Genomic DNA, 13,716 nt, shown 5'->3' on the forward strand with positions numbered 1-13,716 from the left:
GGGCAGGATCCTGCAATTTTCAGACTAAGATTACAGAATGAAAGTTAACGGAGGTGTGGGATGAATGGAAGGGTAAGGTTGGGGATATAGTGTCGAAGTGATTCTTTTACCACAACACCCAGCACACGCCACTGAGGGACCCTACTATCATAACATATTGGACATTGTAGAGAGGTCTAGGGAGGGAGTAAAGGAGACCACTACTTATGAGTTGATGAATGTGTATCTGCCCCAGCAGAAGAAGGAGTTGGAGGAGTACATTGAGACCTTTAAGGGTTTATGATTAGATTATGAAGTCACTATGATGTGTGCTAGTTGGACTTGACCTACTAGACAGTCTATCCTCAACTTAATGGTTATATTGCAATGGGAGGACTGTGTTCTTCAAGTCCGATGATGCATCTAAGGAAAAGAATGATGCAAAATATATTTACAACTTGTTGAAGGAGGTGGTCCAAGGGTGGTCCTTGGCGCAGCGGTAAGGTTACTCCATTGTGACCTAGTGGCCACGGATTCAAGTCGGGAAACAGCCTCTCCACGAAGCGGGGGTAGGGCGTAAGGCTGCGTGCATTATGACCCTTCCCACACCCCGCAGTGGCGGGAGCCTCGTGCACTGGGTACGCCCTTTGAAGGAGGTGAGGATAGAGAATGTTGTCCCGGTGGTGACGGACAACAGTAGTAACTTCAAGAAAGTGGGAGAGAAATTGATGAACAATAGTCGATACCGCCTATTTTGGACCCCTTGTGCAGCCCACTATATTGACCTAATGCTGAAGGACACGGGGAAGAAGACATTGTTAAGGATTGTAGTCAAGAGGGCAAGATAGGTGACCACATTTGTGTACAATCATGGATATGCCCTACAGCTGTTGAGGACCAAGTGTGATATGGATTTGGTAGGTCGGGCATCACTAGATTCTCCACCAACTAAATTGCCCTGAAGAGCTTTGCAGCAAAGAAGTTAGGACTTAGATCTATGTTTTCCTCAGAGGAGTGGTTTGGTTGGAGGGAGGCAGGTTCCCAAGGGAGTAGAGCTGCCCAGTCGACCATATCTAGTGAGTTATTCTGGCATGACCTTAAGAAGGTTGTCACATTACTTGAACCTATGGTGAAGGTGTTGAGGATGGTGGACTCCAAGAAGAAGCCTACCCTATAACACTTGAATTCGGCAGTGGAGATGATGAAGGACCACGTGGCAGCTGCAATGCCATGTGGTGGTAGGAGCTATGTCCAGACAGTCCAAGAACGATGGGAGAGAGAACTTATGCATCCACTGTATAAGGCTGGTGAGTTCTGTATTTCTAGTTTATACTTTATACTACCTAAGTCAATTTACTTTCCATTAATAACTTCATACGCAGTTATAAGTGCTTTTATGTTCTTTTCAGCGTACTTTCTAAATCCCAAGTACCAATACAAGCACAGACTTGAGATGAATCAAGAGTTGATATATGCAATACCGGATGTGGTGGCCATGTTGGAGCTGAACCCAGATATCCAGTCAGCCTGCAATAGTTAAGTACACTTATGTCTTAGGTTATTACAATCAATGCAATTAGTCCCATTAACACACTGATGTTGACGTGATGCAGATCCAAGGGCCTACATCCGCAAGAAGAAGAAGAAGCAGTCCTAGGAGTAGGGCCTGTTTGGAGCCTTAGTTTATTTTTGCATCAGTAGTTTCCATACTTGGTTTGTTTTCAGTCTATTTGTAAACTTAAATTGAACCAGTTCAAACCATGGTCCAATTTAAGTGATTTTTTATTCTTTCATTGCTTAGGGAATATTCTCTTATTTTAAGTTGTTTTTTCAGTCCCCACACCCCTCCACGATTTCTAAAGAGGGTGATTTATATTTGTATTAGGAATCATCCTAGTGATCAAACTCCTAGGCTGAATAGGAATTAGGCCATTGGCCTCCATATTATAAATAAAACAATTCGTGGGAGACTCCCCCCACAATTCAGACTTCATAAATCAATCTCATTGCTTGATGCCATTGCTGCTGCTGCCTTGCTCAATCGAGTACTTCCTTGTGGGTTATATCAAGGTGAAGGGACTGGTGGATCTCCAATTGACTCCTTGCATCTTGTAGATCGGGAGGACCTATTACTATTCTTCAAGCTGCTACCATTGAAGACCTGCAACTCCAAGTAAGTGGTTAAGATTATTAGCCATCTACCTTCTTCTTCTAATCCTCTAAACCCAGTCCCATCGATCTCCATTGTCATCCACCATTAAAACCCATCAATCCATCAAACCCTAGACCTTCACAATTCTGTCCAGCATCATTCCACCATCAGAATTCAACCATAATTGGACCACAGCTCCCCTCATCACCCCCTACACTTGATCCAACTTTCAGCCCCTTCCCTCCTTCAAAACCCTAGAATCCATCATCCCCCATTAAACCCTAAAACCCCAAATTTCCACCTAGGCAATTCCAACCATCAAAAACTCACCATACCTTGGCCGAGTGACTCTCCCAACCCCTGGAGGACTCGACCTTCACCCCCTGCCCTAAATCCATCTCTAAAGCCTAGATCCCCTCACTCTCATCTTTCCCAAAACCCGAAACCCTAACCCTAGTTGCTGCCCAGATCCATCTAACCTACTTTTGACCATCCAAAACTTATAAACCTATTTCATTAGACTCCCCCTACACCTGCCTAGCTTTACGATATAAGATACACTTCATTGACCTAACCCTAACCCTAAATTTGACCTAAAACCTCAATTCTGCCCCCATCGAACCAGCAGCTCCACAGGCCCTGGTTGTTTGGCTCCTAGTAGGTCTCCTACCTATCTAGGACTACATTATGATGTATCAATGTTTGCAATGGAAATAGATGAAGACCTTCAATGATGCACTATGGACATTTGGCCACGCTGCCGCACAAGCCGGTCGGGGAAAAACTGTTCCTGGTAGGTCCATTAACTTAGTTTCTTTGTTCAATTCACAATTTCACATATGTATGTATCCAAGTTTTAGCACTTACCAAGAATATTCTAATGAAGGTTAATGGTGGGTGCAATATGGGAATGGGAGAGATGCACCTAACCTGAGTAAGATAGCAATTAAGGTGCTCTCCCAGACATGCTTTGCCTCTGGGTGCGAGCAACTAAAGTACGTTTTCACTCATCCACTCGAAGCTGGTGTATGTGTGCTACAACATGAGATTGAAGATGCAACACATACGCATGGGGATGGAGAATGACAAAGACCTGATTGAACTCAGCAACATCTTCCAGTTGGAATCCTATGATGAGGATTCCTTGTACGAGTGGGTGAGGGATCATGGTGACCCCGTGATGGATCGACCGGTGGTGGGCCCAACCCTAAGATTTCTAGTCAGATGGGGGCCGATGTTAGCAAGTTCATGTCATTTCGAGAGGGTCGAGTCCACACACAGACACCAGACCTCTTGAGTCCCATCCTGGCAGGAATGATGAGGATGTTGACTGGTCACATTCCAATAGCCGCACACTATCGCCCTCTATTGGTGGAAATGATGATGGTGTTGATGTGGTGGTGATGAAGATAGTCATGCAAGCCTTCAAAAGAGTATGACCAAGCAGAGGTGGAGCCAAAGCCGGGGCCTATCCAATTCACAAGAGAGACTCAGTTTGATCATGCTACCCAGATGAGGAGCATGACTGCATTGACATGGAGATTGATGTTTCTTCCTTGACACACTTATAGGCCTCAATCTAGAGGGTAGTAGTGGATATAGTGGGTTTGTACAGAGAGAACAGTGGCATGCACCATCATTTCCCACAAACACATCCAGTGTCGAGTATGATGGGCATGATGGGTTTGATCAGCATAGCTCTTCATCATCTTCATTCCGCTTACAGGGTGTGGCATCTTACGTGGATAGCATCTTCTCCTTTCCAGGGCCCCAGCAGCCCTATCAGTCAGGTCCACCAAACAACTCTAATGGAGGCATATTTGCATCATCTTCCCGACCCAATGATCTATATCCGAGGTTGGGGTACCTAGAGTAACTGGATAGTGAGACATATCAGCCTGTAGTGATGGACTTTGAGCTTTTCTTCCGACATACCATGACATTGTCATCTTTAGTTAGAGGAATGGTTTCCTTAGTGGCAGCAATTTTCCTCATCTTTCGAGCCAGCCTGGAACTCTATGTGGTACTGGCATAGAGTAGGAGAGTAAGAGGAAGAGCAGGGAACTTTTGCTCATTTGCACCATTGATGAGAAATCAGCGATTATACACCTATGATGTAATATTTTGAAATTTAATAAATATTAAATGATTTTTCCATTTGTTACTTGCAATTGCATATTTTAGTTGCTTTCATTATATTTTGTATGTTATAGTACAAAATGTGTAACATAGGCTATCTTTGAGAAATATATAGGCAAGATAAAGTGTACACTGCCAACCTAGGGTACAAAACCAAACAAACAATTTGAGTGTGTTTTTCAACAATCTAAAATTATAGTGTTTAGGGATGCCTAATTAGGGTCTCTGCCAAATTTCAGCTCAAAATATGATCGTTTGACCACCGACATGGTCAAACAAAACCATGCACCAAAGTTTGCAGGATTTTGGCCAGGTTTCAATCAAAATCCAAATTATTTCAGTTTTGACCCGACTTCTTGAACCTTGGATTGAGGTGGACGACTGGTTAGAGAAGGGTTAGGCTAGTCAGCCAGGTCTACAGTGTGCCTGGGTTGAAATCATCAAGGGAATTGAAAATTAAGAGGGATATAGCAATTTAATGGTAAATAGAGAAGACGAAGAACAAGAGAGAATAAAGCAGTGGGAAATAGGAATTCAAGGTGAATTCCTTGAAAGCAACACAGTTAAAGAGATTATCAACAACTACTTCGAAAATTTCGACCAATTTCAACCAGCCCAGTTTCGACCAGTTTTGACCAGCCCATGACAAGCTGAGTTTTGACCCAAAAATACCCTGGAAAATCTCGGTTTCGAGCTCGGTTTCAAAACCGGCCTCGAAACCAAGATTTAGAACCTTGGATTTAGTTCCATGCCTAGTAGCAACAAATTACATTGTATATGTATATTCAAGCTAACATTTTATGGGTAAATGTGATAATCTAACATTTTCATTCGTGAAAACCAGCAACATAAATCAAAAATGACCCTAAAAAGAGAATTAACAAATTAGTCAAAGTGAACCTGCTTTGTTCTTCAAACACCATTTGAAACTGCTCTTGAGCTCTACGAGTCACTTTCTCTAGCTTCATCTGCTCGTCACAAGTTTCCATCAAAATAAAATGTTATCAGCTTCTCAAAAGTCTCCAATGACAATGCATCAGACTGACAACTGTACTTTTAATCAATATTCAAATTCCCCACCTGTAAAGCAGTTGCAGTCTCCAAAGCAACAGTAGGGCTAACTGCATTACTCCTCTTAAGAAACTCTAAAAACCGGTCACAACTTTCCAGCAACACCTATAAATATTCAGGCAAGAAAATAAGAACTAACAGACCTCATGATAAATTTCATAAGAAGCCAAACCCTAATAGTGGAAACAAAAAATTAACTCAACGAAGCGTTACACCAACTATTTGGAGTTGGCAGAATAAAAAATGAAGGGAAAATGAAACTAAGATGAGCTAGAAGAGTATCTGTGGTAATTCCAACCAAGGCATATCTCCTGAAATGTATGTTTCACAATAAGGAAATACCTAAAAAACATGCATTATACAAGGAATGGCACAGTTCTCGGTTTTTTCCCCCGACAGGTAACAGTTTTGCTTATATAGCATATCAGATGTATACAAAAGAATAAGGATAAAATCATCTGAAAGACCTACCAACTGGGACTAACCACAACCAAAATCTAGCTGCACTCTATAATTATTTGTTGTACAGGGAAGTTTGTCCAACTCCCCTTTTTATCAATGGAGTATGGTAAGCCAACACGAGATACATTTGGTTCTCTGTTTTCCCTTCTTCATATCTTCATCCCTTACACTGCATTTGGTTGCTTTCCCCCATGATGTGGGAAAGGAAAACCGAGAGAAAAACAGAAGTGATCATTTGGTTGGATAAGTGGGAGAAAAGCTAAGGGTAAAAATAACCACTTTTGGCAAAGCTTATCCCTATTCTGTTTCTCATGTGTTACGTGCAAAAGCAAATTGTCACAAAGCGGGTCAAACCTACCATCTCCTCTCGTTCACAAGGTGGAGAATAACTAACTAAAATCCTTGGGACAACCAAAAATACTGATGAATTTGGTCATATGTTTTCTCTTCAACATGTAACCAAACAACAGGTGAAGGAAATTTTGTCATTTATTCTTATTTGTATCCTTTTCTTTTTCTTATTTGTATCCTTTTCTTTTTCTTTCCATCTCTTTCAATGGAGTAAGCAATGAAACCCAGCCTCACTGCCTTCGCCTTTTTTTCTACTGTAAAGTCATTAGCTATAAAACCAACATAGACGGAGAAAGAGCCTCCCCCCCCCCCCACCCAAAAAATAAAAAATAAAAAAATAGCAGCTAAATGTAGAAGTGGAATAAATGTTACACACATGGTGGAGTCCAAAATGGGTAACCAGAAATAAGAAAGAGATGGCATCTGATCTCCATAAAACAATAGTAGTTGTAGGCTGCAAATCCAACCTCTCCTCTGTTCAGTCCAGACTCCAATCTGACACTCTCAACCCTGTGCTCGCCTCTGAGGAGAAATAACTCTCGGAGGATCTTCATTCTCTCTCCTCCCTTGAGGAAAGCTTCCTGCGCCAAAAATCCCGTATCAAGTGGTTAGAGCTGGGAGACTCAAACTCAGCTTACTTCCACAGGTCCCTGAGAGCTAGACTCAACTCTAATTCCATCACCCTCTTACATTCCCCTAATGGCTCCCCCTTAACCTCGGTCCACAATATCAAATCAGCTTCCATCTCTTTCTTCTCCTACCTATTCAATCCCCCCCCCCCCTTTTTCCCCTCCACCCATCCCTCCCGACCTCATCAACAAGTTTTTCCCTCCCCAGCTTGTGGATTCCCTCATTGCCATTCCCTCTGATGATGAGATCTCTAAGGCTATCCACTGCCACAAATCCAACAAAGCCTCTGGTCCTGACAGATTCAGTATGGGATTCTTTCTGAGCTGTGGGGATTCCATTAAAGGAGACCTCTTCAAAGCCATTCGCAGCTTCTTTTTCAAGCCCAACCAGGTGGCCCAGGTCAACCAAACCTTCATCTGCCTCATCCCTAAAAAAGATGGAGCCACTTCTCTCTCTGATTTTAGGCCTATCTCCCTTTGCAATCTCATTTACAAGTTCATTGCAAAAATCCTTGCTAATAGAATTAAGGCTATGATCCCCTCCCTTGTCAACCCCAATCAGTCCGCCTTCATTTCTGGCAAAAGCATTGCGGACAACATTATCCATTGTTCTGAAATTGTACGTGGATTCGACCGCAAATCCCACTCTCCGGCCGCCCTTCTGAAAATTGACCTTCACAAAGCTTTTGACTCCCTTCGCTGGGACTTCATCTGTGAAGTGCTTTCTCAAATGGGCTTTTTCCCCCAGCCTTCATCCGCTGGATTTATGCTTGCATTTCCTCCCCCTCCTCCGTTCTTGTCAATGGCTCTCCGGCCGGGTTCTTCCACTCCAAAGTGGGCATTCGCAAGGGTGCCCCCTCTCCCCCTTCCTGTTCTCCCTCGCTCTGGAAGTTCTCTCTCGGAGTCTTCAATCCAAGACCGATCTTCACCTCAACTCTCCTATTCCTAAATGCAAGCACATCAACCTTACCCATCTGGCTTTTGCAAATAACCTAATGATCTTCTCTAAGGCCTCTCAGTCTTCCATCTCCACCATCATGGATTCTCTCCACCTATTTGAGACCCTCTCGGGTCTCCGCATTAATCTCATTAAATCCAAAATCTTCCGTACCGGCATTTCCGAATCCGATAAAGACACCCTTCTGCGTCTGACTGGATTCTCCATTGGCTCCCTCCCGATTAAATACCTTGGGCTTCCTCTCATCCCTGCCAGGCTTTCCAATCACCATTGTGCTCCTATGTTGGATAACATCCGCAAGCATCTCCAGCTTTGGAAAAGTAAGCTCCTTTCCTACGCTGGTCGCCTTATTTGCATCTGTTCTGTCCTCCAAGCTTCCTACATTTACTGGAGTAGGATTTTCAGCTTACCCAAAGCAACCATCCAGGCTATGGAGCGCTTCTTCTGTGCTTTCCTCTGGAAAGGGATTGACTCTTCTAGATTCCTTCATCCTGTCAACTGGAAGTCTATCTGCCTTCCCAAATCCGAGGGAGGTCTAGGGATACGGCGGATCCAGGACTCCAACACTGCAGGCATTCTTAAGCTTATCTGGAAAATCTCCTCCCGTCATGACTCCATCTAGGTCAACTGGGTCTACTCTCACCTTCTCAAGTCCGACTCCATCTGGACTGCTGCCATCCCCTCTGACTCCTCCTGGATCTGGCGCAAGATCCTTGCCCTCCGCCCCCTTGCCCTTCGAGGTATCTCATCCTCTATCGTTGACTTGACCCTTAGCACCCTCTTAGAGTTCTCTATTGGTTCCTTGGCCCCAGAATGACCTACTCTTCTGGTCTCCCTAAAAATGCCTCCCTCTCCTGCCTCATTCCCTCTAGCTCTTGGTCCCCCCCCCCTCTCCTTAATCCCTCCATTATCTCTCGGATTTGGCCTGCTCTCCCTCCTCTCCCCCCTCCACCACCCCCCCATGCGGACAAAACCCTTTGGTTGCCCTCCACCAATGGCCTTTTAGCACTAGTTCTGCCTGGAACTTTGTTAGAGACCCTGCTCCCACCATCCCCTGGCACAACCTCATCTGGTTCAAAGGCCATATCCCTCGCCACAGTTTCACAGCCTGGAGAACCCTCTGCCTTTGCCTCCCAACCTAAGCCTTCCTGATATACTGTCACATACCTGTCCCCCCTGCCTGCTCCCTTTGTTGGAATGGTCTTGAGGACACCCCCCACCTCTTCTTTGCTTGCCCTTTTACCGCTACCATCTGGAAAAAAGCCCTATCCTCGATCTAGCCTCGTAACAGGAGACCGCTTCCCTTTGAGAGAGAATGGCTTTGGATGGATATGTCCTTCTCTGGGTCCTCGATATGTGACACCATTGGAAAGCTGGTTTTTTGAGCTGCTATCTACCACATTTGGATGGAGCGGAACCTTAGGAGATGGACTTCCAACTCTCGATCTTATGATCTAATTTGGAAAGCATCTCCTTTGAAGTCTCTTCCAAACTCAGCTGCACCCGTCTTCGTCCGGTTCTAGACTCCTCTAGGAACAGGCATATCGCTACCTCCTGGGGCCTGGATCTAACTATTTTATTTCCTTCCATCTCTGCGTAGGTTGGCTTGTTGTTTCTCCCCCCCCCCCTCTTTCCCTTGTATTTCCCTCCCCCTCTTTTCCTGCCCCCTCCTGGGGTTTGGTAATATATATTTATTCATCCCAAAAAAAAAATCTCATGTACTAATGCTTATCAGCAAGCTCTTCACCATCATTAGCCCAAACCTCTAATGTGAATCCATGGAGTATCAATAGGATTGGATGCCAATGTACCAACCTCAATCAAAAGATCAAGCACATATTTTCTTTGGGAAAGACTAACCCCTTTCTTACTAAAAACAACCTCAATACCAAGAGAATATCTAAGAAGACCCAAGTATTTCATGTGAAAGTGCTGCTATAAATAGGACTTCACATCAGTAATACTCATTACCAAATATAACAACGTCATCAACATATACAATTTGCACAATCACTCTGGAATCCCAATGAAGAACAAATATTGAGTTATCAAAATAACATTACAAGAACCAACACTGAGTAACAATAGAGCTAAACTTGTCAAACCAAGCTCTAGGTGATTGTTTCAACCCATATATGCCTTATGAAGTCGGCGAACTTTACCAACATTCTCCTCCTGAGCAACATACCCAAGAGGTTGCTCCATTTACACTTCATCATGCAAATCACCATAAAAAGGCACTTTTGACATCCAACTAATACAATGGCCAATCAAAATTAACAGCTGAGGAGTAGAGCACACAAACAGAATTGAGACGAGCAACAAGCAAAAAGGTCTCAAAATAGTCCACATCATAGGTCAATGTATCCCTTAGCAACCAAACAGGCTTTAAGCCGTTCAACTGTACCATCAAGACTATATTTAATAGTGTACACCCAATGAAACTTGCCGAGGTCCTTACCTGAAGGTAAATCCACCAAAATCCAAGTCTGACGAAAAAAGCAAGGCATCCATTTCCATATTCATAGTAGACTTCCATCCAATATGAGACAACGCTTCATGATATGTGGATGGTATATAGTATGGAAAAATAATGATAAAGCAAAAGTATGTAAAGAAAATGGAAGGTGAGAAATGGAAACAAACTTGTCAATGGGATAGGCAACCATGGAGTTCTAAGTACAAGAATAAGTACCTTTACGAAGACCCACTAGTAAGTCATCGGCTGAAGGCAAAGTGGTAGGAACTCCAGGCAATGAATCAAATTGCATGGATGGTGGTAGCGAAGGAAAGAATCAAAATAATCACAAATACAGCATATATATACCACTTCCAGACGACAGCCAGATGACCACTAAGAGTAGAAAACAAACTAGCCACCAAGCACCAAGAAAAACAAGACCGTCCCAGTTCACGAGGCCCCCACTACTGCAGCTTCTGGAAGGGGCAAATGTACGCAGCCTTACCCCCGCTTTGCTGAGAGTCTGTTTCCATGTTTTGAACCCGCAAACTGATGGTTGCAATAGTGCAACTTAACCATTGTGCCAAGGCTCGTCCACTAAGAGTAACCAACCACCACCAAGGGAGAAAATTGCTAGCAGCAAATCAAGGCCTCAGAAGAGACCAGAACCCACATCAAGTAGGGGGTACAGCAGATAAAAAATGCCCAAAATATGAGGGCAATCCAACGGCTGGAAGTGAAAAATTTGTAGTTGCACCAAAATAGAAACTTCAAAATTTCAGAATGAGTAACTTTGCAATAACCAACAGTTTACTAATCTGATCAGCATCAAAATTGGGATGATGGAAGACCTTTGACCATAGACATAGACTCCAAAAAATCTCAAACACTTGACGGGTAGATGGGGAGATATCCTTAGGTAATAGGTGCAGCCAAAGAGGCAAAAGAACAGAGCAACGGCAGGTTGTAGTGGGCAGCAACAATAACCAATCTTCATGCGCATGGACAATGTACTCTTGTAGTAGTCTTCATTGGCAGAAACCCTAGTTGTCACATTTCATAAACTAGGGTTTCATACAAAACAAAGAACATCATAGGTGTTGTGCACCATAAGGAAAAAATAGACAAAAAAAGACTCAAAAAACAAAGAAGAGGATGGAACTATTGATTGTAGATGCTTTGATACCATGTAGCAGTATTAGATCTTGCAAACAATCAATAGATGAAAGAAGAAAAGAAGAGGAGTGAAAATCGATGAAGAGAAACAGAAGAGTCATGGCTAGGTTAAAATATCTCCCTACCTTGAGCACGTACTATTATATATAGAGTAAAAATAATACAATGACAAATCTACCCCATATTAGTATGAACTAAGAACCCTAAGCTCAAACACAAATAACCATGCCCCAAACTACCCCAACCGATAGGTGTGTATACAAGAATCCTATCAGTAGGAGGGAAAATACAAATAACTTAACAGTAATAATTGTATTTCTTCTTCAAATCAGATGGCCCACAAATTATAGTTCTGCACTATAAACCATTCAGGTTTTTAGATCACTTGAAAGATGCTTAATAGAAGGGCGTGAAGAACATGAAGATAAGGGCAACTTAAAACACATCATGACTTGAATACTATAACTGAAAACATCCAATCAAACCAGAGTTGTAGATAGGAATGTTTGATCCAGGAAAAGTGTAATAGATAGCCCAATAAGTAATCCATTAATAAACTAAAAACAGGTAAAATTAAAGAAAAAGCACCGTAACATGGCATGGAGAAATTTTCGCCGAAAGAAGCCAGTCTACATTCTCCCCAACTGGTGAATGCACAAAACTTGCAGCTAAAGCATTCACCTTCTTCTCACTGATAAAACTCTGCAATTTAGATCATTTAACATTCAGAGCAACATGATTTCCAGAGCACCAAATAAAGCAGAACAAAGAACAAACACCACGGTGTTAGCTGGCAAATCAACCTGTGCAAGTGAACCTTCAGGAGCAGATAAGCCATAGAATCTCAATGACACATCAAAATGGGTGCTTCGACTATAAACCTTGGTGGTGACATGAAGTTCTTCAAATCTACCACAAATAATCTCGGTCTCATTGATATCAATGATACGTGCAGCCGCCTGACCAATAGAGACATTCACCAAAAACCGCATGATATTCTGCCCATCCTTTCCTGAATGGAAAGCCAACTCTTCATCAGGCTGGTAGCTCAATAATTTATTAATTGCCTGCCATTCTTCTTTAGTCAGCCTTTCCTCCATCAACTGTGATCCCTCTGGAGAATTTGCATCAGAGAAATCTTCAGAGGAAGTACCCCTGGGAAGAAATGGCAAATAAAAAAGGCTCATCTGATTGAATGGATGTCAACAACCAATTACTACTCAGCTATGCAAAAGGTAATTGCCGGTTCAGAAAACAAGGCACTGAGCTCCCACTAACCATCTAAAAGAAAACCAGCTTCTCTTCATTTGCCTCCTTCTTTGTGCTGCTTCTTTTGATCTTACAGATTCAACCTTAGCATGTGCAAGTAACCTGAAAATTACATACTCAAAAATAAAATTATCAATAAACATAAATACAAAAGAACTTACAAGTTGCAAAACCTATCTCAATTGACAGGACACAAAAGTTCACTTGATCACAATAGATTGAGAGTTGCAAAAATAGCACAATGAGTCAAACTAGATCTGAATACCTCCATAAAAGGATTATTTTAGAATCCAGATCTTTCTCAATATCCCTCATTTCAGAATGATCAACGTTTGGCAACTGCTGCAGCGAAGCAGCATATAGTTGAATATAACGCCGACGAAGTTGACAAAGGTACCGAATTCTGTCCCATGAGAATTGATAGCTGAAATCGAAGGGTGAGTTAATGGTTATTAGACTGGACTTTAGAATGCCTATTGGCACTTTCAGACTTCCTTGATCCATTCAGACCAATGCAGGATTGATTAAATCTACAAGTGGCATACATTACTTGCAAGTTTCAGATAAGAAGCTGCAAGAAATAAAAGTTTAGGAACTTATTATTTGAATAATTAATGTAACACCTGTATTTTCGTTCTGATGATCCGAAGCCCACATTTGGGGGGAGGGGGGATGAAACATAGTGGCAACTGAGCTTAAAAGTTAAAACCTTTAGCCAAACCTTTCAAACATGGATTTTTTAGTCAACCCCAAGCTGTATGCATTTGATAACTAATAGACAGCTCATATTAACACAAGACTAGCGTCTTTAGGCAAAGAGAATTTCTTATATTCTGAAGGCTTCTTACACCAGTTTAGCAAGAGACTCCATGTAAAAAAAGTTTGGCTAAATTTTTTTTATGCCAGCTGCCGACCTGATTCACCAACCCTCCTTTATCCGGGCTAGGGACCTACAGCAAAACACTGGCAGAGTTTAGCAAGAGACTCCATCATAACACTAATTTTCCTAAGAGATTGAGAGTAGTCAATGTACACATCTTTCATCTCTCATATACAATTCAACTCAACA

At 42.5% G+C, this 13,716-nt stretch overlaps 1 protein-coding gene across 2 annotated transcripts in view; it reads right to left on the reverse strand.

Moving 5' to 3' along the window:
• Nucleotides 1-13,716, reverse strand: part of LOC122658659 — a 218,728-nt gene that overhangs the window by 179,327 nt on the left and 25,685 nt on the right. For both annotated transcript variants that reach the window (XM_043853701.1, XM_043853700.1), the window contains exons 12-17: nucleotides 12,913-13,071; nucleotides 12,657-12,749; nucleotides 12,182-12,533; nucleotides 11,967-12,080; nucleotides 5,351-5,446; nucleotides 5,171-5,238 (exon numbers count right to left, since the gene is read on the reverse strand). In XM_043853701.1, coding sequence (XP_043709636.1) covers nucleotides 5,171-5,238; nucleotides 5,351-5,446; nucleotides 11,967-12,080; nucleotides 12,182-12,533; nucleotides 12,657-12,749; nucleotides 12,913-13,071 — 882 coding nt within the window. The remainder of the gene's footprint in view (nucleotides 1-5,170; nucleotides 5,239-5,350; nucleotides 5,447-11,966; nucleotides 12,081-12,181; nucleotides 12,534-12,656; nucleotides 12,750-12,912; nucleotides 13,072-13,716) is intronic.

Source organism: Telopea speciosissima, chromosome 4 (genome assembly GCF_018873765.1).
Source record: "Telopea speciosissima isolate NSW1024214 ecotype Mountain lineage chromosome 4, Tspe_v1, whole genome shotgun sequence".
NCBI lineage: Eukaryota > Viridiplantae > Streptophyta > Magnoliopsida > Proteales > Proteaceae > Telopea > Telopea speciosissima.